This window comes from Cupressus sempervirens, chromosome 10 (genome assembly GCF_028749045.1).
Source record: "Cupressus sempervirens isolate cs-2001-9-10 chromosome 10, ASM2874904v1, whole genome shotgun sequence".
In the NCBI taxonomy this organism is placed as follows: Eukaryota; Viridiplantae; Streptophyta; class Pinopsida; order Cupressales; family Cupressaceae; genus Cupressus; species Cupressus sempervirens.
Genome location: NC_143127.1, coordinates 513,984,507 through 514,011,675, shown reverse-complemented (window position 1 = coordinate 514,011,675; position 27,169 = coordinate 513,984,507). Strand labels below are relative to the sequence as shown.

At 34.7% G+C, this 27,169-nt stretch overlaps 1 protein-coding gene across 3 annotated transcripts in view; it reads right to left on the bottom strand.

Moving 5' to 3' along the window:
- The window catches only part of LOC149534912 (uncharacterized), a 53,138-nt gene extending 26,675 nt beyond the window's left edge, over positions 1-26,463 (bottom strand). The window contains exons 1-3 of one of the 3 annotated variants that reach the window (XM_089806873.1): positions 26,208-26,463; positions 25,575-25,997; positions 91-267 (exon numbers count right to left, since the gene is read on the bottom strand). In XM_089806873.1, the coding sequence (XP_089662999.1) occupies positions 91-267; positions 25,575-25,899 (502 nt within the window). In that variant the 5' untranslated portion in view covers positions 25,900-25,997; positions 26,208-26,463. Of the gene's footprint in view, positions 1-90; positions 268-25,574 lie in introns of all 3 variants that reach the window. The other 2 variants (XM_089806871.1, XM_089806872.1) reach the window with 2 other exon arrangements.
- Between the last annotated feature and the right edge of the window lie 706 nt (positions 26,464-27,169).

Below are 27,169 nucleotides of genomic sequence, written 5' to 3'. Positions count from 1 at the left end.
TCAGCAATTGAGAAGTTCAAGGTTAAACTGAAAAAAAAGGTTTAAAATATTAATATCAAACTTGTTTGTGAGAAGATGACTCAAACATACCTTGCAAAGAAAATTCATGGGTACCAGGAAGGATAGATCCATATGCAAGATAGGAATCATCTGAGTCTACATCTTGGTGCAGCAGCTTTTGAAAATTCAAGGGAACATCTTCTTTGAGAACTTGACAGCTTCCATTGATATATTTATTGCAGCCATTCCCAGCTAATAAATCATTAGCTACATCAGCCACAAGTATAATCAATTTCAAATTGAGTTGGAAATGCTATAAACTATTTATTCATGTTACAAAGATATTCACTATTACAGTATAAAAGAAAGGATCACATTCTAGGTTTTCTCATCTATCTAATTGCAATTTTAACCATAAATGAAAGGGGGAAAAAACGGTATCTTTACATATCACTACATTAGAAAATACTTGGAAGACAAACCTTTCACAAGAAATATAGGTAAAAATGAAAACATATTAAAAATGCACACATTTTCAAGGGTTACTTCAAAAAGCCTCAATGGGCTAACTGAAGAGTAGAATAAAGTATGCGACTGAAAATTTTAATGGATTAACAAAACATCAACATAAAAGTGTAAAACCTCACTATAAGCCATTGCATGAGTGATTGTTTCGAGAAAACTTTGGAAAACAAAATTAAGAGCTGGTTTTTATGTTTTTTACATTTTTTATAATTTAAAATAAAAAGAAAAAGGAAAAAATTAGAAGAGTTAAAGACAAACTTGGGCACCAAAATCAAGCTAATTCAATCAGCCAACCATTTGTGACTAAATACACTCCATGTAATCATTAAATAACTGAGTTGATGGTTTAGTACATATCCTAGTTCAGGTTTGTGGATCCATCATCTTGTAAGCCTTAAATAGCAGAGTTGCCAGTTTTAGTACAGATCCTGGTTCAGGTTTGTGGATCCAACAAAAAAAATAAGGGATTGAGTTCATCTGGGTTCCTCCATACAAGTGTGTGTGCGTGTGTGTGGGCCTCTGCATGCTTTTGTGTGTGTGCATGTAGCCGAAAAGCAGGAATTAAATCTAGAGAACAACGTAGCATCATATAAACAACATTACAACCATAAAATGAAATGTCAATTAAAACATAATGATGAATGTTATGATATATTCATTGTTCAAATTTCAATCAAACTTCAAGCTCAATATTTACAATTTAAATAATAACATTGAGTTCAACAGTAATTTTTTCAACATCAAATGAATTTTCTAAATCATCAATATCATTATCGTTATTGACATTAAATAGTGTAGGAGAGTTTGAACCATACACTAAAAGTGTGCTCACTTTCAGACTCCTGAAGTGCAACATGTGAAGTAGAAGCATCCAAGTTAGGATGCTTTGGCTCAATATCCTACAACTCCATGTCTCCTTCCTTGCAGCCATTATGTTTGGGCGAAAGAAGGCACAAGTTGGACTACACATTGTTGTCTCATTTTTCCCAGCCAAAGAAAAAATGGTGTCTTTTTCATCCTTCAAATTTCCTGTCTTAGAAATTTTGTCGGATTGTCATTAATATCTATGTATGGTTCTGGAACTAGTGTTGGAATCTGACCCTGTCATTGGAACTGTCCTTTTCTTCAGTCTTCCTTTGGTCAGTCTTATCCTTTGTTTAGTCCAAATCAAGTCCTATTATTATGTTATCTTTGAAAGTAAGCTTTAGAGTTAGCAGTTACTACTCGAAGTGTTGTTGGGACTCAGAAGGAAATGGAACCAGCGAAGGAGGGAGGGCATCATTCTAGAACAATCATTGGAACCTGACAAAGGAGATAGAACTGATGATAGATCCAAGGAAGTTTAAAAGGCACAAAATAAAAAAAAGTACAAAGAAGACCTTGTTCTGGAACACCCGTTGAAATCTGTCAAGCTAAATGGAACCTTACAAACAAGAAAGGAAAGTAGCCTATGTTGAAGTTTCAATACGTATTTTGGAGTCCGATGACATAACAGGAACAAGTCAAACAAGGAGAAGAAAGGCAGGCATGAAACTTAAAGGTTGAAATTCAAAGAAGCAAAAGTAGGTTTGAGTTCTGGAAACATTACAGAAACCCAAAACCCAAAATGGATTAGTTAAAATAAAGAAAAAGATTGTTCTTCCAAGGGAATGATAGGAGAGATTGGAGGTAAAAGGAACTTCCACAAAAAAAGTCAAAATCTTAAGCTAGAAATAAAACTCAAATGAAAAGAGAAATAAAGTAAAGTTATACCATCATTGGGGAGTTCCATCCATCACCATCATTTTCGATAATATTCAAAAAGGGTGGTTATTTCAAATAAAAGAGGTTGACATGTTCCAATGGATGGAAAGCAAATGGAGCATTAAATTTTAAAAAGATTGGCATTGATGGCACTGTGGAAGGCGATTAAGTGACTTTTTCCTGAAGGTTTGAGAACACATTCTTTAATCATTCTTTTTATTTAAGTGGCTTGGATGAGTGGATCTTCTTCTTTGTAAAAATGATGTGTGTTGAGTTTGGATTCCTGGATTGGGTTGAAATAACCAGTGATCAGATATGCCAGTTAATTAAAGCATTTAGACTTGCTCAGTTTTTCTGTCTTCTTATTTGATTTATGCCCTAACATGTACCTAGATTTGGTTGGGCCTAGAACATGTACAAGAATTTGATGAGAATGTGCAGATTTATGGTTTTTACCCTAGCTTGCAGTTACAGAATAGCTATGTGAATTTTTGAAGGGTAAACGATGCGTTCACCATGAAGCTAGTACGGAAGCTATATGAGTGCCCAGAAAGGAGAATTTCTTTAGAGGTTATTGTAAAGGAATATAGTATCTCTGATAGAGTAACATAATGTAGGATTATATAGATGTTCAACTGAAGATCTGATATGTATAACTTTATATACAAATCTGATATTGACTGTGACTGATATATATCTAATTTAAATGATCAAATCTGATATATAGTAGTGCAGGTAATAACTTTAGACTGAATGTCTGCAGATGTGATAAGAGATAAATTGCTGCTGAAGTTACTTAGCATTGCCGTTGAGTGATGTCTTTCCCTACAGCAGCGAACATGTTAAATATGGGAACCAATGGTCATGCTCACGTAGAGACATGACTCTACATGGCTATAGCCACGAAGCGTCATGTCCCTGCGTGGACATGACTTCCCACTTAAACATAACAAACACCCATAATTAAGTGCCGATGGAATTCATAAACCACCCAATAACTCTTTGTTTGTTGCCCGAACATTATAGGGACATTATCGGGTGAGATCAAGATTTTAAGGAAGAGACCAATCTGTTGTGAAATAGTATTAGTAAATCATATTAATTTAATCACCAATTACGTAGGTATATATATATACTCTCACACACAATGCAAAATATACACATATAAAAAATAAAAATTTAAAATTTTAAAAAAAAAAAATATATATATATATATATATATATACACACACCATTTTGATTTACTTTATGCTTCAATTTGACTGAAGCTACAACTTTAAGACTCCCTCTTAGCGAGGGAGAAATGAATCATCAATATTCTCTCATTGAAGTAATATTCGCTTGATATGTGTACTGACATCAACCTCATTGATGCCTATCACGAGAATAGGTTATCTGATTTCCGACACTCCGGGACATCAACTTAATATAGTCTAGCAGATAACAAGTAATTGGAATGTCATGATCTTGATCATGACAAGTATCATGATCCCTGACACTTCGAGACAACAATTTAATGTAGTCTATCATGAGACATTCGTTATCATGGCTTCCGATACTCTGGGCCAACAACTTAATGAGTTTGTCATGATAATAGGTCAAACTATTGTTAAGATGTCACCTTACAATAGCAACCTTACAAATAATCATTACCTTTCATGACATAAACCACATATGAAAGATAGTAACTCTTTTGACATCCAAATTTAAATGAATATGTATAATTAAATATAACTGAGATTCATCCTCAAAAGTTACAATCACATTTTAATCATACCAAGCTTACCTCTAAAAAGCTCCACTTTTGGTTTAGAGAGAGGTTTAGTGAATATATCGACATTTTGCTCATTAGTGCCGATGTAAACTAGTTTGATGACGTTTTTGTCCACCATATCTCTGATTTAGTGATAGGGAATCTCAACGTGCTTTGGTCGGTTGTGAAAAACTGGATTTATTGATAGATTTATACAACTCTGATTGTCACAATACACAAGTGTAGGATTCAGAGATTTCGCAAATAATCCAAATAGTAACTTTCTTCATCATACTACTTCTCTGACTCCCATAGAGGCTACTATATATTCAGCTTCAATGGAACTTTGAGCTACTATTGACTACTTCCTGCTAAACCAAGATATCATAGCAGATCCAAGACTTAAACAACATCCTGTACTACTTTTACGATCGATGGAACTGTCGGCCTAGTCAAAATATGAATACCCTTGTAGTTTAATATCCACATGATCATCAAGTCCAATGGTACCACGCAAGTATCTCAAGATGTGCCTAGCTTCCATGAGATCAATCTTTTTAGGTTCACACACGAATTGACTTAATGCATTCATTGCATAACAAATACCAGGACGTGTATTCACCAAATACATTAGAGATCTGATTATTTGTCTATAGTATGTAGGATCTGTAGGTTCAAATTCAATTGCGTCACTTTTGAGCTTATGAAGATTTATTTCCATAGGTGTGGATAATGGCTTTCAGTCCATCATTCCAAATTTGGTCAAGATGTCAATAGTATATTTTCCTTGATTTAGGAAAATGTAGTTCTCCTTTGCCATACTTCTAGACCTAGAAAATAGTGCAGAAGTCCAAGACCTTTATATCAAATTCAGATGCAAGATCTTGTTTGCATTTTACAATAAAATGATCTTTTCCCTGTTATTAGTAAGTCATCAACATATAAAACAAGAATTAGCATATCATCATTTGATATTTTGAATTATATATTAGGATCAACTTCAATTTTGGAGTATCCTAGTTTGGTAAGATAACAATCAATCCTTTCGTACCATGTGTTGGGGGCTTGTTTATGGCATAGAGGGCCTTCTTTAATTTACACACATAGTTAGTTGTCATGAGTGACAAAACTTTCTAGTTGTTCTAGATATACTTCCTCATCAATAGCACCATTCAAAAAGGCAATCTTAACATCCATTTGATGAATCTTCCATCCTTTGGCTGCTACAATAGCAGTAATGATTCTAACAAAGGTGTATCGAGCAACCGGAGCAAGTACCTCTTCATAATCAATTCCAGTCTTTTGAGAAAATCTTCTAGCTATGAATCTGGCTTTGTGTTTTTCAATACTCCATCTGGTGCATGTTTAATTTTGAGTAAACATTTAGAGGAGAAAACCAATTTGTCCTTAGGTCTAGGAGCGGCATCCCAAACATCATTTTTCATATGGATTCATATTCTTCAATCATTGCATCTTTCTGAGCATGACATGATAAAGCCTCTTCAACACTTGATGGTTCAGATATGATGAGTTCAGCTAGTTGAGCATGAATGACTTCTAGTTTTCTTACTTTCTCTAAAGATTTCATCAAATTCTACATTGTTTTCTTCAATCATCTTTCTTGCCCATAGGAGCCTCTTCTTGTTCTTAGGGATTTCAACATTTCCAGTATTTGATATAAGGGTTCATGATCTTCTAGGTAGATCTCCCTCTGATTCTCAACTATAGGATTTCATCTAATTCTATAGTTGATTCCTTGTTTGATTCTTCAATGGTTTTAGGGAGATTATACGCAGTCTCTTCTTCAAATTTAACATCTTTGCTGATTTCAATAGTTCTTTGTCCTAGAATGTAACCTTTGGAGGATTCACTATACCTAATAAATAAGCCGTTTTTCCCTAATAAATCTCTTTTCTTTAGGGAAATGAATATATACAAGACACCCAAAGATTCTCAAGCGACTTAAATCTGGCTTGTTTCCCATGAAGGCTTCTTTAGAGGTAATATTTTCTAAGATTGAATAAGAACATCTAATTTGGATGTATACTCCTATATTTGAGGCTTCAGCCCAAAATGAGATGTGAAGATTTTGATCATGCATCATGGCTTTAGCGGATTGAATGATAATTTTGCTTTTCCTTTCTGTTACTCCATTCTGTTGTGGATTATAAGGCATTGTACACTCCCTCTTAATCCCAATAGAAGTACAAAGTTTAAAATTCTCATAAATGTATTCACCCCCATTGTCAGATCTTAAGAGTCTTAATTTTCTTCCCAGTTTGATTTTCAACTAATGCTTTAAACTCTTTGAACTTTGATAGTACTTCATTTGATTCCTTAAGTTTTAGGAAATAAATCCAAGTTTTCCTAGAGAAGTCATCAATAAATATTACATAATACAAGAAACCTCCTAGTGAAGGTACAAACATAGGACCACACAAGTCGGTGTGAATAAGTTCAAGCGCAGTTTTTTATTTATGTTCGCTATGAGGAAAAGATCGTTTGGTATTTTTTCCTAAACCTCATCCCTTGCAGGTTCCAACATGATCAGATTTTAGACTAGGTAAGCTTGTGACAATCTTTTCTACAGAGAGTAGAGCATGAAAATGAAGATGGCCTAAACTTTTTGTGCCAAATTATTAGAGTTTGAAACTTCATGATTTAAGGCTAGGTTTTGAGGGTTACACAGTTTATATAGACTTCTATCTCTAAAACCTATAGTGATTGCATTCTTAAGATTGGAATTTTTTGGCCAGGATAGATCTTTATCTTCTTGAAAGGTGACACCATATCTTTGGTGTTCTAGACCAAAAATGGAGACCAAATTCTTTTTAATGCCAGGTACAAATAGTACATCTTTTAGTTGCAGAGTAACTTTAGTTTTCAATTGTATTGAACAAGTCCTAATTCCTTTCACTGGATAGGTGGAGTTATCCCCTATTGTAACTTCTTCAATAGAGTGACCTTCAAAGGTTTCAAATTGGCCTCTAAATCCAGTTATGTGTCGAGATGCTCCACTATCTATTATCCAAGCATTCTTGTTAGTGTTTAGCTCACTTGATAACGCTAAAAAGAATAGTGAGTTTTCTTCCTTGACTTCAGCTAGGGCAGCTTGATTTTTCTTTCTTTCCACGTAGTATTTGTCAGTGTGACCAAATTTATCACATTTGTAGCATTGAACTTTCGACATCTCTCTTTTCTTGTATGTTTGATTACTCTTTCCCCTTTTTCGTTTGAAATGTCTTTTCTTTCCTTTATTATTTGTGTTAGCTTGAAGGCCTTGTATTTCTCCCTCTTGATTTGGACTGATTCTTCTTGTAATCAGTCTTAATTCCTCTTGTGTACACTCATTCTTAAGCTGGTCAAAATCTGGCAATTCAGGTTGAGCACTAATTCCTTGGATAAAGGACTCCAACGACATAGGTAACCCTTTAAGAGCTATTAGGGATAATTCCTTGTCATCTACCTTATTTCCAATGGTTGAAAGTTGATCTTTTAACTCTGCAGTTCTCATGAAATAAGATGTAATAGTCTCTCCTTTATTCATCTTGATATATAGTAGTTGTTGTTTCAAGGTGAGCAATTTGTTGGCATTATTGATTTCAAATGTGTTTTGAATAGTCATGAACATCTCACAGGTGGTTTTTAGATTTGATATGGATGCAAGTATGTGATCTTTAACAGAATCTATAATAATTTTCATAGCTTTATTATTATGCCTTTTCCAAATTGTTTTATCTAGTTCATTTTCAAGCATTGTTTTATTTTCTTCTATGTGTCCTAATTCAAGTTGTCAGAGGATGATCATTATTCGAATTTTCCATGACACGAAGTTTGAAGCACCTTTGAGTCTGTCCTCAAGCCTTACATGGTTCACCATGATTGCAACTTAGAATTTATTTAAATGGGTTTGAATTTGAGTTGTAGACAATTATTTCAACTATATCAGTTAGGCTTTGATACCATGTAAAGGAATATAGGATCTCTAACAGAGTAACAAAATGTAGGATTCTACAGATGTTCAACTTTAGATTTGATATGTATAACTGTATATACAAATCTTATATTGACTGTGACTGATATATATATCTAATTTAAATGACCAAACCTGATATATAGTACTTCTGATATTATAGTAGTGCAGGGAAATAACTTTAGACTGAATGACTACAAATGTGATAATAGATAAATCGCTGCTGAAGATGCTCAACATTGTCGTCGATTGATGTCTTTCCCTACAGCAGCGAACATGTTAAATATGGGAACCAATGGTCATGCTCACGTAGAGACATGGCCTTACGTAACGACATGACTCTACATAGCTATAGGCACGTAGGGTCATGTCCCTACGTGGACATGACTTCCCAGTTAAACATAACAAACACACCCATAATTAAGTGTCAATGAAATTCATAAACCACCCGATAACTCTTTGTTTGGTGCCCGAACATTATAGGGACATTGTCAGGTAAGATCGGGATTATAAGGTACAGACCGATTTGTTGTGAAATGGTATTAGTAAATCATATTATTTTAATCACGAATTATGTGTGTGTGTGTGTGTGTGTGTGTGTGTGTGTTCACACACACACACACAATGCAAATATACATTTATTAATATATATACCATTCTGATTTACTATATGCTTCAATTTGACTGAAGCTACAATAGTTGTCGCATTGATCAAGACATTGTCGATGTTATGAAATTGGTAGATATCTTTGTTTCCTAATTTTGAAATATATACATGATCTATTTTTTGTTAAAGACAACGAAGGGTCCTCACTTCAAAGGGACAAGACATTGAAGAGTCAAGACAATAAAAAGTCAAGAAAATAAAGGGTCAAGACAATAGAGGGTCTTCGCTTTGTAACAACAAGACAATTTTATTCTTCAAGGAGGAATACGCAGATATATGCAGATTGATATTTCATGTTTCAAAATATTTAATAAAAGAGTAGTATTTGGGTAAATTGTGTTTCAAACTTTTGCTTATTCATCAATAAAGTGATATTTTACGACTCGGTTTTTTCCCCTCAAGTTGGAGGGTTTTCCCATAATCAGTTGTGTCTTTTGACCATTTATTTTCTTTGTTGTTTATCTTCATTTCTGATATGAAAAATCAACATGGTATTAGAGCAAGATTAGTTCCACGAGAGAAGACCGGTAGTGTTGCAGAGGAAGATTGTAGCTCAAATTGGGCTTGTCTTCTTTCTTTTGGCAATGGGGGTCTTAATCCTTTTTGGAAGAAAGCTTTGGGTTGTTAAGGGTTGTTATTTAAGGGGATTGTTTGAGAGCTCCCTTGACATGTGTTTGTAAGGCTTTACTATTGTGGTTTGTGGCACAAGATCTTGAAAGGAAATAGTAGTTGGTATCTAAATAGCAGTGAAACCATAAGACTCACACCCCACCCCAAAAATCCTCAAAGTACCCATTCCCAGGACATCCCCACACCGAGTACTTGGAGTACCCGAGTCCCCCCTAAAGAGCACATGATTATACTGGGGATGGGGGGTCAGTATAATAACAATTTTGCCAATTTAAACTTTAATCAAATGGTAACTTCAACACTTATGCACATTAACACAATGACATAATGATTTATGTTAATTTTAGAGATCTCTAATAGATAAAATTATTATAACAGATTTGAATAACAATGAATATCCTTACTTGGTCGATTGCAAAAACTGAGGGCAGATCTTCGTCTTTGAATGGCAACTGATATATCTTGATCTTCAAATTATAATATCAATGGAGAATCAACAATTCTTAATGTGTTAACCTACAGAGAGAAGAATGCAGATTGTTGGGACTTGTATTGACGTGGATTGACAATTGTCCCACGATCTGATCGCATATATATAACATAGTGGAGGGCCACGTAGAGTCATGCCTCTATGGGTGCATGATTAACATTAGATTGTTTAACTTTCACATGTAATCCTTTTGTGATTGGTGTAGACTATCAAGTCCCTCGATAATAATAATAGCCGATAACTATACAATTTTTAATGTGAGCATTTCAATGTATCTACACACACACATATATATATGTATATATGTGTGTGTGTGTGTGTATAATATCTATAGAACAAAACTCATATTACCATTTACATTACTTCAACCAACACTATACATTAACACTCTCGCTTAGCAAGGGAGAAGTAATAAACCTTTTAATAGATATCAAAATAGGATATCTAAACACATTATCTGACTTTAACACTTCGAAATAGTGACTTGTCAAATAATTAAAATCACCATGTTATGATCTCTAATTGTCCGAAACAATATCTAGAGTAATCATAATGCATTCGTTATCAATGATCTCTAATTGTCCAAAACAATATCTAGAATTTTCATGACAACAGGCCTATCATTTGCAAGATCGTCACCTCACAAACAATTACCTTCTAGATATATATGTTGATGAAATATCGTCACCTTTCATTACATATCTGATGTAACTAAACAATAATAGAAACATAAACACATAAATTGAAAATTTAAATTCAATATTCAATATTACAATTTCATCATACCAAGTTTTCCTCTGAAGTATTCCAACTTCACTTTAGCAAGAGGCTTAGTAAAGATAACTGTTGTCTGCTCATTAGTACTAATGTACTCCAATTGAATAACTCCTCGATCCACCATATCTCTAATGTAGTGATAAGGAATATCAATATGCTTAGAACAATTGTGAAAGACTGGATTAGCTAAGAGCTTGATACAACTTTGATTATCGCAATGAATCACAGTGGGCTTCAAAGGTCTTTTGAACAAATCAACTAGCAACTTTCGTAACCATACAACTTCTCTAGCTCCCAAAGAAGAGGCAATGTATTTTGCTTTGATAGAACTTAATGCAACTAAAGACTATTTTCTGTTGAACCAAGAAACCATTCCAGATCCAAGACTAAAGCAACATCCAGAAGTAATCTTACGTTCAGAAGAGCTGCCTGCCCAATCAAAATCAGAATATCCATGAAGATTGATGTTTACTTGATCATATATGACTCCCTTGCCAATAGTGTCTTTTAGATATCTCAAGATGTATTTAGCTACATGTAGATGTATCTTCTTCGGTGCACACATAAACTAGCTTAAGGTGTTAGTCGCAGAACATATGTCAGGATGAGTATTCACTAAGTACATTAAGGATCCAATAATTTGCCTGTAGTAAATAGGATCTGTAGATTCAAATTTGATCATATCATCTTTCAACTTGTGTAGATTGACTTCTATAGGAGTAGTAGCTAGTTTACATTCCATCATCCCAAATTTTGTTAAAATATCAACGGTATATTTCCCTGATTCAGAAAAATGTAGTTACCCTTTTGCCAGACTTTCAGTCCTAGGAAGTAGAGTAGAAGACCTAAATCTTTCATATCAAACTCTGTTGTTAGTTCTTGTTTGCACTTCTTTATGAGATGTTCTTCACCTGTTATCAACAAATCATCAACATATAACACAAGAATAATCATATCATCACCATCTATCTTGAAGTATAAGTTAGGATCAGCTTGATTTTTAGACTATCCTAACTTTGTTAGAGAGTTGTCTATTCTTTCATACCATGCTCTGGGAGCCTGTTTGAGACCATATGGTGCTTTCTTTAACTTAAATACGTGAGATTTATTCTCATGAGTGTAGAACCCTTCCAGTTGCTCGATATAAACTTCTTCAATTTTACCATTTAGGAATGTTGTTTTAACATCCATTTGATGAACTTTCCATCCTTTAGATGCTGGAATAGCCAAGATAGTTCTAACTGAAGTGTATCTAGCAACTGGAGCAAATGTTTCTTCATAATCGATACCTTCTTTCTGTGAGAAACCTCGTGCTACAAATATGGCTTTGTACTTTTCAATACTGTCGTCAAGTACATGCTTAATTTTGAACAACCACTTATTAGAAGAAACAACTGATTTGTCTTTAGGTCTAGGTACAATATCCCATACATCATTTTTTAGTATGGAATTATATTCTTCAATCATTGCTTCTTTCCAAGGTTGGCTTGACAGTGCTTCTTTAACATTTGAAGGTTTTGTTTTTATAAGTTCAATTAATAATGCTACATAGCATGACTGGTTTCTAATTCTTTTTTTTTTTCTCGAATCACTTCATTAGGTTCAACATGATTCTCTTCTATCATTTTCCTAGGCCAAAGTGGCCTCTTTTTATTGTTAATATTCTCAGAATCTTCATGCCTTTATGTATAGGTAGAAGATGGTTCAATATCATTCTTCCTCTCAATTTTTGTTGTGTGATTTTCATCTATTTCAGGAGCAGGTTCTGTAAATGATTTATCACTGTTTTTAGAAATATTGAAGGCAATATCTTCTTCAAATTTCACATGTCTACTAATCTCAATTGTTCTTTGACCCGGAACAAAAAACATTGTAGCCTTTGGTTGTTTCACTGTATCAAATGAGTTTCCCCTTCTTTCTGAATGGTTCTAGTTTTGTTCTTTTCTCTTTAGGAATGTGAATATAAACAGGACACCCAAATATTCTTAGGTGACTTAGATCTGGTTTAATACCCGTAAATACTTCTTTAGGAGTGGTGTTCTCTAATACTGAGTGTGGACATCTATTTTGAATGTAGACTGCAGTGTTAGATGCTTCAGCCCAGAAGGAAGCATGAAGGTTTTGATCATGCATCATTGCTCTAGTTGATTCAACAATTGATCTATTTTTACATTATGCAACTCTATTCTATTAAGGATTATATCATACAGAAAACTCCCTCTTAATCCCAACAATAATGCAAAAGTTTTTTAAAATTCCAGAGATGTATCACCTCCATTGTCTGACCTTAGTATTTTTATTTTCTCTCCTAACTAGTTTTCAACTAGAGCTTTGAATTCCTTGAATTTTGATAATACTTCAGCTGATTCCTTCTGTTTTAGAAAGTAGATCCAAGTTCTTCTAGAATAGTCATCAATAAAAATTACATAAAAGAGACACTCGTTTAGTGAAAGTACAGACATAGGACAACAAAGGTCAGTGTGGATAAGTTCAAGAATAGATTTTGATTTGTGAACACTTTTAGGAAATGATTGCTTTGTGTTTTTGCTTAGGGCACATCCTTTGCAGATGCTTAAGTGATCAGTTTTGAGACTAGGTAATCTTTTTACAATTTTTCCTATCGATGATAATGCACGATAGTGACGATGACCTAGCCTCCTATGCCAAATTTCGGTAGAATTTGATGTTTCAAGACTTAGGGCTAAGTTTTGATTATCACAATGTTTATATAGACTTCCATCTCTAAATCCAATAGAAATAGCTTTCTTGATATTAGAGTTATTTGGCCAAGATAGAACTTTGTCCTCTTGAAAAGTGACTATGAAACCTTGATCAGCAAGACCAGAAATAGAGACCAAATTTCTTTTTAGACCAGGTACATATAACACATTTTTGAGTTGGAGAGTAATTCCTGAATTTAGGTGAATTGAGCAAGAGCCAATACCTTTGATAGGATGAGTAGAATTATCTCCAACTGTGACTTCTTTTGAGGAGTATTTTGAGAAACTTTCAAATATTGTCTCTAAAACCTGTTATATGTCGAGATGCTCCACTATCTATAAGCCAAGTATTTTTGTTTGAGTTTAATTTACTTGAAAGAGCTAAATAAAATGCATAGCTTACTTTTTCCTCTTTCTCTGCTTTCTCTTCTTTCATTTCTGCTAAGGCTACTTGAATTCTCTTTCGTTCGGGGCAGAAGTTATGAGAATGACCAATTTTATCACATTTGAAACATCTTACTTTGGACCAATTGCATTTCTTATATGATTTGTCATATTCTCTTTTATTATGATTGAATTTTCTTTTCTTGTTTGAATTTGCATGAAGAGCTTGAATGTCTCTCTCTCTTGATTTATACTTAGTCCTCTTGAGACTAATCTTGATTCTTCTTGTGTGCATTCATTTTTTAGTAATTCAAATTTAGGAAGCTCAGATCAGGAACTTAGACCTCGAATAAATGTTTCCCAAGATAAAGGAAGTCCTCTTAATGCTTTCATATTAAGTTCTTTGTCGTCAACTCGATTTTCCATTGTTGCAAGTTGATCATTTAATTCAGAAATTTTTAAAAGTTTGGATGTAATTGACTCCCCATTATTCATTTTTATGTATAGTAGCTCTTGTTTCAGGGTTAGTAGTCTACTAGTATTGTTGATTTCAAATGTGTCTTTAATAGTAGAGAACATCTCAAATGTAGTCTTAAGACTCGATATAGAGGGCAGAATATAATTTTCATGGCCTTGTTATTCTGTCTTTTCAATGTCATTTTATCTGGATCATTTTCAGGCATGGATTTGTTTGTTTCTATGTATTCCTCTAATTTCATTTCTCTTAATATTATCATGACTCGAATCTTCCATGATGAAAAATTTGATGCTCCCTCAAGTCTATCCTCAACCTTACGTGATCCACCATTTTGATTTTGAGGATATAATTTTAAATTTTATAGCTCTAAGTTTTTTGATTTAATTATGAATAATAGAGTTTCTTATCATAATGGCTCTGATACCATGTTAATTTTAGAGATCTCTAATAGATAAAACTATTATAACAGATTTGAATAACAATGAATATCCTTACTTGGTCGATTGCAGAAACTGAGGAGCAGATCTTCGTCTTTGACTGGCAACTAATATATCTTGATCTTCAGATTATAATATCAAAGGAGAATCAACAATTTTGATGTGTTAACCTGTAGAGAGAAGAATGCAGATCGTTGGGACTTGTATTGTCATGGATTGATATTTGTCCCATCAATCTGATCACATATATATAACATAGTGGAGAGTCATGTCTTCGTAGAGTCATGCCTCTTCAGGTGCATCATTAACATTAGTTTGTTTAGCTTTCACATGTAATCCTTTTGTGATCGGTGGTAGACTATCAAGTTCCCCAATAATAATAATAGTCAATAATTGTACAGTTTGTAATGTGAGCATTTCAATGTATCTACACACACACACGTGTGTGTGTGTGTATGTGTATAATATTTGTAGAAAAAAATTCACATAACCATTTACATTACTTCAACTGATGCTATATGTTAACAATTTACATAGAAACCCAATGTGGGAGAACTCTGATCTTCCACCTTTTTCTTTGTTGCTCTTACAAGTGATGATGGATATTTATTTTCTTTGTTGGATATATATATCAGTTTTATATATATATATATATATATATATATATATATATATATATAGAGAGAGAGAGAGAGAGAGAGAGAGAGAGATTTACACCTTACTTATCCTGCTTCTTCTCAATCGTTGACTTACAAATGTTTCAATGACATATTCCTTTTTATATCTTACCCATAAGAGGGTGTGACCTTTCAAACATGACAAGTCATTTCCTTTAAATAATTGTTTATTCTTAATCATTCTAATTATGAATTAATATTCAGGTCTTCCAAAAATACCATATTCTTCATTGCACCTTAACTATAATTATTTTTAAGTTTGCAAAACAATTTAGCTTCTCTCGATGCAAAATATCATCCTTCTAAAATCTTTATACCATCTGACTTCAAAACAACGGTACTCCGTTATCTGCTCCTGTCAACATTGTGCAAAGGACTGTATATATATCGCTTCATCACTACTGTTGTTGTCGAAAACTTCATTTATAAGGCCCAACTGGATACGATGATTTTGATGCTTATTTCTTGTTTTTATCTGACCTTCACCAATGTATTGCCTGCCACTAGACAATCTTTATTCCATCAATGGACTAAAGTTTTGATAGTCTTATTTCCATAAATTTCCATCGCTGACCATTAATACTTTGACATGCTCTCTATGTTTATTTATGATCTTCAAATTCTACATTGACTCCTGGAATACATATTGTTTAATTAGGAGTCACGATGCATCATATCATTGCCAAAAGTCAACTTCATACTCAAAAACGATGTTATTCATGTTTTGTAATGATTGTTGCTTTGTCATGTTTGGGGATTGACTTCAACATAGTTGTTATTGTTGTATCGTTCATCAAATTGCTTTGTCTATTCTCCTTATTAATACTAACGATGTATAAACATAGGATTCCTATCCAATATGAATTAAACATGATCATTTCTCTTGCAGGAACCACTGGCTTAAGACAGAACATTATCTGAATAGTGTTCATCTTTGTCAAACATGTTTTGAAAAACATATCGCTGTGTTGTATTACTTCATACTAAAATATCAATGATGAATATCGTTGTTGTATATATTGTTGTCTTAATAATATAAATTGTTGCACATTTCATTGTCTTTCATGACTTATTTTGCATACTTTCTTCTAAATTTGCATACTCTCATTATTTTGATGTCTTCAAATATCAATAACTTGACATCAATGACAATTTCTCATCAATCTCTCCCTTTGTCATTGATGGCAACTTGTTAAGATGTGGCCTTGATTTTGCTAGGCTTCCCCTTAGTTCGTTGCTCCCCCTTTCTACATCTCTCCTCCTTTAACATTAATGGCAAAGGGTTTCCAGGGCTAGAGACATGCTCCCCTTTAACTCATGCTTCTCATGAAACTTTTAGGGAATGGATGAGAGTGGTGCTACTCCCAATTTGTTCCTTAGGTACTCAAAAGTCTCCTTTGGAAGGGGTTCTATGAAGATATTTTCTATTTGGTTCTTTGTCCTAATGTATTCCAACTTGACTTGTTTTTCAAGTACTTTTTCTCTTAGGAAGTGATATTTGATTGAAATATGCTTCGTTTTAAAGTGCATGACTGGATTCTTTGATACGTTGATTGCACTTGTATTGTCGCAAAAGATGGCAATAGGATGCTCAAATTCAATCTTGATGACTCTTAGAGTTTGCTTCATCTAAAGCACTTGTGTACAACTTGCTACTTTTGCAACATGCTCGAATTCTGTGGTAGATAAATTTACTGATACTTGTTGCTTGCTTAGCCATGATACTAGACTGTTACCAAGAAAGAGTGTTGCTTCGCATGTACTTCTCTTGTCATCAATATTGCTTCCCAAATATGCATCTATATAGGCTGTGAGATTAAAGTCCTTTCCTCTTGTATACCATAAACCAAGATCCATAGTGCCTTTTAGGTACTTATATATTCTTTTAACTACAGGAACATGAGATTCCTTTGGCATTGCTTGAAATCAGGCAACAACTATAACTACTTGTAAGATATCAGGTCTTGTGGTTGTTTAGGACAACAGATTTCCAATCATAAATCTATATTCAGCTTGATTTACATCAGGGGATTCAGCCTTTTTGCTAAACTTGCATCATGTAATCATGGAAGTGCTGACAGGATTACAATCTTTCATTCCAAATCTCTTCAATATTTCTTTGATATATTTACCTTGAGAAATGAATATTCCCTTACCTGATTGCTCAATTTGCAATGCAAGAGAGAAAGATAATTCTCCAAGAATGGACATCTCAATTTCTTGTTGCATATTCAAGGAAAATTCTTTACACATTTTGTCACTACCTCCTCCAAATGTTATGTCATCCACATATACTACTACTACTAAAAGTTTGTCATTTTCTGACTTAATGTATAGATTACTATCTACCATTCCTCTTTTGAAACCTTGATCTTGAAGATACTTATCCAATCTTGAGTACCAAGCTCTTGAAAGTACTTTTCTTAGTCTACACACTTGATCTTCCTTTTCTGAAAATGTAAATCCTTTAGGTAATTCAACATACACTTCTTCTAAGTCTCCCTTTAGGAAAGCTGATTTTACATCCATTTGGTAGACCTTAAATGTTTTGTGGCTTGCAAATGCTAAGAACATCTAGATTGCTTCCAATCTTGCAATTGGTACAAATGTCTCTTCAAAGTCCACTCCTCCTACTTGAGCATAGCCTTTACAAACAAGACTTTCATTGTTCCTTATGACCTCTCCATTTTCATTCATTTTATTTCAAAACACCCATTTGGTTCCAAAGACATTTTTATTTTTTGGTCTTGGAACAATTTCCCAATATTATTCTTTTCAATTTGGTCTAACTCGTCCTCCATTGCCTTTACCCAATGCTTGTCTGCACTTGCTTCTTTGAAGTTCTTTGGTTCTATTTTTTATTAAAGACAAAAGTGTGCATGCTCAATGGTGTTAGCGAGTCTCTTTCTTGTTTGGACTTCCTTTTTGGGGTCTCCAATTACCAAGTCTCCAAAATGATTTCTTTGAACAAATTTTGATGGAGTCTTTGCTAGTGTCTTCAAGGGGCTTTTTGCTTCACAAGGGTTTTGGAGCTTTCTTGTCCTAGTGCTTCATCATCATCTTTTGGATCTTCTTCTTCACCTATACTTGGTATTTCAGCATTCTCTTTTACTTTTTTAAATTGTTTTTCCTTCATCAATCCTTACATTTGCACTTTTTACAATCTTGTGGAGTCTTTTGTTGTAACATCTAAATGCTTTAAGCTTGGATGAAGATTCTCCGATTCTCATTTCATAAACAATAAGAGTCCCATGTAATTCATCTTTTGTTAGTGTGTCTAGGTCTTTTCTTTCTTTGATTGCAGATACCTTAGAATCAAATCTCATAGGTAACGATTTTAAAATCTTTCCACTACAAACTATTAGTCTACATCTTCACCAAGGGTCTTCATTGAATTGACAATTTCATCAACTCATGAAAGGAAAGAGGTTACGTCTTCATCATCCTCTATCTCACGGCTTTCAAATGTGCTTCGATGAGTTTGGAGTTTACTTTTTGTACATTGTCGGCTCCTTCATAAATGTTTTTCAACTTGTCCCATATCTCCTTTGTGGATTTACAATGAATGACTTTTGTAAACTCTAAGTCAGCTAGATTGCATAGAATAGCATGTTTTGCATTGGCATTCTTTCCACTTCTCTTTCTGATTGAATCTGTTGGTGGTGTTGTGTGAGGTGTATAGCCATCTAACACTGATTACCAAACATCAAATCCAAATAGCATTTAAATAGGCTTCCATCTTTATACTCCAAAATGTGTAATTTGTCCCATCCAAAGTTGATGCCTTGTTTTGAAAACTTTCGGCCATTTGTGCTCTTTAGATCTACCTTCAAGCGGTTAAACTTTATAGAAGGAATTTGCTCTGACACCAATAGAAGAGCACACAATTATATTAAGAGGAGGAGTGAATCTGGATAATAACAAGTTTGCCAATTTAAACTTTAATCAAACAATAAATTCAACACTTATACACTTAACACAATGACAATGATTTACGTGGAACCCAAATGTAGGAGAAAACCACAGCAAAAATATTTTTTTAATTATATGAAATCTTTTTACAAATTTGTAGGCATCAACCTACTAGAGGCTGCAACCTCTATGATTTATAAGCACCAACTCAGTGGAAGCACAAACTCCCTCTCTTTTGCAGGCACCAACCTGCTGGAAGCACCAACTCCCACCACAAAAAATAACTCTAGTCCTCCACCTCTTACGATTGATGATACTGTGTTGCTCTTGTTACTTTGAAGTCAGCCAATAACACTTCACTTTTCTTCTTACTCTTCCTTTAATATATATATATATATATGATTAAAAATCTGATTATATTATATTTCTATTTTGTTCTGCTCTTCTTTGCTGTATATATATATATATATATATATATATATATATATATATATATATATAAGATTATAATCTGAGTGTGTGTGTGTGTACCTTACTTCTCATTTGTTCACTTACAAATGTCTCAAATGACATATTCCTTTTTATATCTTACCCATAAAAGGGTGTGACCTTTCAAACATGAAAAGTCATTTCCTTTCATAAATTGCATTTTCTTAATCATTCTAATTTTGAATTAATATTCAGGTCTTCTGAAAAAACCATATTCTTAATCACACCTTGTTGATTTTCATGGATCGCTGCAAATGTGATAGCACTGCCATTATGTTTTGATATATGTTTTCCAAATGGCAACAATATCTTATTTATATTGAGAATAAGCCATGAAGAGACATGTCTCTTCATGGGACACGTCTATTCGTTAATTTAATAATAATTATAATAACAAATATATATATATAAAAACTTCTCTCATACTTATATCTCAAATATAATGAGCACACATATATAAATTATATCTCATATGTAATTATATATATAGATTTATCCGACAAAAGCTACCAAACATCAACACTCACTTTTAGCCAAGGAAGATAAACACAAGACATATATTACACCATTGGTAATATTAGAAATGGAAAACTGTAAGGATATCTTTGATCTAAAGATATCCACCATTTTGATATCACATTTGATATCATGAGTATTGGCCTCCGAAATATCAACATATGATATTAACCAAATACTTTGAGTAATATTTTGATATGGCCTCCAGAATATCAACATATGATATTCACGAAATACTCTAAGCAATGTTTTGATATCATGAGTATGGGCCTCCAAAATATCAACATATGATATTTACCAAATACTCTGAGTAATGGCCTGCATAACATATGATATTCACCAAGTACTCAATAAGTTTTGATATCATGAGTATTGGTCTCAAAAATATCAACACATGATATTCACTAAGTACTCAAAAAGGTAATGGCTTGCAGAATATCAATACATGATATTCACCAAATAACTATTATATATCTATACAAACAACTCATTGATCGTCAAGTGAATGACATCTAACACTTAGTTGTTGATTGACAAGATATAATCCATCATGATCAGTTTCAACATTTAAATAAAATGTATATCATGACTTAAGTTATTGTAAGATCGCCACCTTTGTAGCACGTAATAAAGCAATGTTGCAATTAAGCATTAGTTTGGCTTTGTTGGGATGGGTAGTTAGGAAGCGAGGGGATGTATCGATTAGTTCTCCCAACCAACTAACCATTATATAAGAACTTAAGATTATGGTTGATGTACTCACGTTTTTGGTATCAATAAAGAAATAACATTCCCACACCATTCTGATTTTTTGGTACACATAATGAATGCTCTATTAGTACTACTGAGTCTATGTTATATTGTCTGAATTAAGCATTAGTTTGGCTTTGTTGGGATGGGTAGTTAGGAAGCGAGGGGATGCATCGTTTGGTTCTCCCAACCAATTGACCATTATATAAGAGCTTTGGATTATGGTTGATGTATTCATGTTTTTGGTATCAATAAAGAACTAACATTCCCACGTCATCCTAGTATTTTGGTACAAATAATGAATGCTCTATTGGTACTATGGATTCTCTGTTATACTATTTGAATCTATGTTACATTGTTCTATGCATTGTGCTTTGATAACCATTCTACAACCTTCCAATAACTTCTGCAAATACATGTGATGATCATTTAGAAGTCGTCACCTCCTCGTGATGTACATAGGGGGCAAGCCCATAAAATCATGCAGTCATACACATGATACCAAAACTCTACATGAAGTCGAAACTCCCCCTGATTCTGATATGATCAAGATCTTCAAAGATCAACTAAAACATATCCTCTATCCGCTCCTTCAAATGGATGTGTCAAACTCCCTCTAAACATCAATCTTCTAAGCTCTTTACCTTTGAAGAAGTGACAAACTCCCTTTGAATCTGATATCAATTTTCCCTTTTCGTGCAATAACATTCTTGGAGGAAAAGATCAAGGCAAATAGCTCTTATAGTACTTATTAAAAAATAGAAATGAGATTACTATAATACTCAAGAATAATAATAACATTAGGAATAATCTAATATTAGTTGTGTTTCCCGAGGACGCGTCCCTGTCCAAAAAGCCCAAGTTTTCGAGACAGGGGGACGAGTATGGGATGTCCCCCTGTCGTCCCCATTTTGCAAAAAAACATTGGAGACATCCCCGGTACTCAGGGATGTCTGGCAAATTAAAAGGGGATGTATGGACATCCCCAGTACGGAAGGGGACACCACAGACATCCCTCGACCATATCGGGGATGGCTGGTTGTCCCAACTTTTTATTAACCTCAAACTAAAAACATATTCCAGTGAGCCCCACCCCTCCAAATGCCCTTAAAGGTCAAAAATGATCACATTATGGTTGTTTTGACATTTGTTTGGGTTTTTGCTATGAAGTTGGAGGGTGTTGCAGCTGATTGGGGTTTCATTTTGCAAGAAGAGGAGGTGATTTTTTTGCTTCCAAGAGCTTGAGCAGGAGTTTGAGTTTCCTCTATTGTGCATCAAGTGAATATGAAACTCTTTATGCTTCCATTTTCCATTTTTTAAATAGATTTGCAGCTTGAAAAGTCTGGTTTATTTTTATTTTTTCACTGTTTCAGCTCATATTTTCATTGCATATTTAAATCTCAAAACAAAGCACGACATAACGCACAAGAGACTAATAGAAAAATTCTACATGAGGATAGAGGTAATGAAGGGATTTTGGATAGCAACAAAAAGATTTATGGTCAAGGCAAAATTGTCTCAATTATACAAAGTCAATGGAATAAAATTTCACGTGGGCAAGGCGATTTTGCTTCATTGGGGCTTTATATCATATGTGATCAAAGAAAGACTGCTTGGAGTGGTGGTGGAACCATAGACATGAAACAGCTAAATTGCAATCACATTGGAGGACACTGGTGGGGTAAAGAGCAGTATTTGGCTTGCTCTTTTTCTTCTATTCCAGGGGTCTCGGACCTTGTGAGACTCCTTTAAGGGATGAGGATGTTGTATGTTACTAAATGACAAAACTTCGGAGCTCAAAATTTGTTTTGGTCTGATCTACTGGGAGTTTAATTGTCAGTGCTTAGATGAGACAAGACCATGAAGTTTTGTGTCTATTTTGGACCTGATAAGCTAAGAGTTTTCAGCTTGCTTCCTCCTTTGTCAAGGTCGGTGATGTGGTCGCTAACACAAGGGTTTCCCTAAGGAGGGCCATGGTTATAGTATTTTGTTGGCTTTTCTCTGCCCAGCTGGAGTGCTTGTCCGGTGGATCTAGCTCTTTGTCATACTTGAGAGGAGTGGTAGTTAATTTTCTTTTGGTGAGGTGGCATATGGTTATGGGGGTTTGCACCCTATTCTTTCAGAGCAACCCTATCCTAGGGGTTTTTGAAGTTGTGGAGATGCCACCTTCGGTTTGTTGTCAGTGCTCTTCCTTATGGTGCTGCATGTGGGGTTTGGTGCTCCCTGCATTGTTGGAGGTGTTGAAGTGCTACCAAAGGGGTTGGTGTTTCTCCTTCGTCGATTTACTTTGGCCTCTCCCAAAGTTTGTTGGACTTTTGTGCTGACGAAAAGAATGCTTTTGTGGTGACTGGAGGTGTGATGGGATGTGTTTTGTTTGGTGGAAAGGTGATGCTCTAGCTTATTGTGGAGCAAGAGGATATTTGTGCTCTTCCTTATGGTGCTACCTATGGGTTTGGTGTTTCCTGCATGCTTTGAGGTGTTGAAGTGCTACCAAAGGGGTTTGGTGTTTCTCCTTTGTGTATTTATTTTTGGCCTCTCTCAAGCTCTATTGGACTTTTGTGCTAATGAAAAGGATGCTTTTGTAGTGACTGGAGGTGTGATGAGATGTGTTTTGTTTGCTGGAAAGGTGATGCTCTAGCTTATTGCAGGGCTCGAGGATATTTATGGGTCTTCTTTGCTTCTCTCTATCATGAGCCTAAAGATGGTGCCTACTAGTTTCTAGGGTTGAGTTTATTCACCCTATGTAGGTAGGTCGGGATGGAAATTATTGGTAATATAGGTTTCTTTTTCATTTTTAATGTGTTTCTTTGTTACAATTGTCCATCTTTGGTAGTATGAACGGTGGTCTTGTTTTTTCTGGTGGACAGTTGATTGCTAATAGTTTTCAAGGGTGCATCCTAGTCTTTGGTTGAAATTTGTAGCTGATTTTGGGGCTATGATAGAACCAGTTGTGGGGTGTTCTTTGCTGGCCATGGTAAGGACTTGGCACACTCAGTGTGTTTCTTCCTCTTTCACGATTCCTATAGAGGTCGGTATTTTCTCTGCAAAGGAGGAGATTTATAACTTTGGGTGGTATTTTCCTCTCTGTGGTTGCTTGGACAGGAGATGGATTTTGGTTGGCTCTTCGATGTGATTATTTTTTCCCTTTCTACCCCTATTGAGGTGGGCTCGTAGTCTACTGCAATGGGATGGGGTTTTGCAAATGGCAGGAGATGCTCTAATTGGAGGGGTTTGATCTTTATTGCAAGGTAATATCTGATACCACTTTGCTTCCATGTGTGAAGGCTTGGGGAAACTTTCAAAATCCCTCAGGCCCGCTAGTATAGGCATTGGTTGTGTACTGCAAATGCCATCATTTTGCCAATGTACTATTTGTGGTCAGTCACCTGTATCTGTGGTCAGTCACCTATATCCTATGGCATTTTCCTAAGCCTATTCCTCTCTTATGTAAAAATGAGAAGATAAGCTAATAACTTGTCATGATTCAAACTTGTTATATTTAAATAATTGTTCCTATTGAGGCCTTCCATTTTGTGATCACCTACATAATTGACATCAATGGGCACCACGACATGGCACTCTAAATGCCCAATCAGAGCTTGAAAACTTAAAAATGCATTGTTCTAACACAATCCTGACATATAATAAAGCAGTCACACTATCTCAATTCCTTTAACTTCCCCAATAGAGGCCCCTAGCAAGTTCATCTTCCCTTGTATGTGCAGCAAGATGCTTGGATTATTAATAATGTTCCTCAGAAGAATTGAAAATTCAGATGCTATCAAAGACCTTTTCATGCAACTTTTCAGGTAATTGCAGAAATGCATTAAAGATGACGGCAAACTATCCATAACTAGGGTGTCAATTTAGGCAGCTTAAATCTTTAGTATAGTATATTTTTCCTTTCAATCTCCCTAATAGAACTTCTGACAGAAATACAGAATGTACCAACCCATAAACTAAATCAGCTTACAGAAATACATTTAATTCTAGAGTTTACATCAACCATAGGACTCAACTTTAGCTTTTGAATGCCCAATGCATTTTGGGACACATCCCTGTGAGTCCTAGTCATGCCACCATACCATAAACATTCACAGGGTTTACGCACTCAATTTTCATTACTAAAACTCCACTTCTTTGTTCCCAAAATTATATCAGTTAGCCGGTTTTTTAATGCTGCGTTCTACTCGTACAAGGTTCAGTTATGGAACTTTCGTTCTCAGGACGACGTTGGTCCACTCTGAATTTTTCATTGATAATCATTGTCAATCCCCAGCCTCATGATTCAACATGTAGAATGCTACACACTAATAACCATTAGGTTCATGTGCGATAGTAGTATGACTTCGCTGACAAACATTTTGTCGATCCTGCATGCTCATTTATCTACACAAGCTGCATCAATAATCGTTAGTTACACACTCAAAGAATAAGCATTTTATGCAGTGATGGAGGTATTCACCTTTCCAGTAAAGCAAAGAAATGAAGATTTTTGAATTGCATATTTTAATCCTCAAAACTGTCCTGAATTGCATCACTATATGATTCTTGCAAAGATGGTGTGCTCTAAACTAATTGCAACTGAAAATAATATCAATAAGTTCAGGAATGTTTTCTAAAGCATTTACGATAAAAGAACTCAAGGCATACCTTGATCACAGACTGTGAATAACTGTGGCAGCTTGGACGCTTGATCGCCAAAGCATGCACCGCAGTTGAAATTGACACATTGGTTCCCCGTGCACAATGCGAGTCCGCAGATCCCATCGCAATAAGGGGTATCTGTTGTTTCTGTAACATCTGGCTTCTGGGTCACATGAAAACAATCTGACAGATCCTCTTCTAAGAGGTCATTCTTCTTTATATCACCAAGGATGTCATCAGGATGAGATACATGAGTTGTTTTAAGATTATCCTGCCTGCCAGAAGGGCATGGCCACGATAACGGCGTAATTGACCAGTATGTAGACCTCATCAATGGGGAAGAGAGAGGATGGTCACAGCCATCCTGGGTATCAAATGAAGCCAGTGAATTTTGACAATCCAGACGATGAAACGGATAGCCTACACCCCCTGAAGACGGAGGCCGCAAATTTAGCCAGTCTTTGGGGAAAGTACATAAAAGATCGTTTCTTTCACTGAAACTAGATTTATCCATTCAAAGCGAAAAGGAAAGGATGTTGAATTTGAGTTCTGTGACCACCAATTCGAGTATGTTTCTAACCTAAAAACAAGATAATTGAACTATCTTCGGCGTTCAGGAAGAATGACCTGAATTAGTACCTGATTTGATCTCCAATGTTTGGTTGGCCCAATCTCTGAGCTCAATCAAAAGCCTCGTTTGAAGACTCGGCAAAATTGCGACAAGACTCGGCAAATCCCTCCACCATTTAACCACACAAGGGACGTCCACGTGCCCTTGCTACACCATCGAATACTCCGAATTACATGAACTTGGGAATCATAAAATGCGTAGCAGCACCAAAAACAACTCAGAAATTAACACCGAAGACCCCTGAGTTAGACACAAGGGAAAATCAATCGACGATTACCCCACATAATTACTATTCCAAGATTATTCTGAATAATTGAAGGTTTCGTCACGCATTTCACGCCGTGTTTTTTAACTTATGTCTAATTAATTTTAATATTAAATATAATTATTTAATAAAATAAAAATAGAATAAAATATAAAGTATGAAAAAATACATATGATAATTATACGAATAGAAAGATTATTTACTATTTCTTATATAATCTTATTTTTTAAATCATTATTTATTTATTTATTTATTTATTAAATAATTATATTTCTTTTTTTAAAAGAAGGGTGAAAATTTATTTAATCAAATCCAAAATATAGAGCAAAGTAATGAAGGTACGCTCTGATATCATTGATGAAGGTACGTTCTGATACCACTGACAAAGGGCCACACCACTCTTACCAACTCACAACCAAGAATGCAACAATATGAAGACAGTTTTATTATACTTGAAAATCCAATAGTAATTACAATAACATTTTTGCAAGATCTCTCAAGATCCAACCCAAACCCAAGCTAGTCCAGATCCACACTCTGGTAGAAACCTCTGAAATCTCAACTTGTGCTTGCAAGCCACCAAGCAACCTCCTTGTTTCTAAACCGCAGTCACTAGCGCTTCTCCAACCTTATCCAAGATCCAAGTGTAAACTGCCTCACATTCGGCGCTCTGTCTACACACTCACAAGTCCATCACAATCCTGT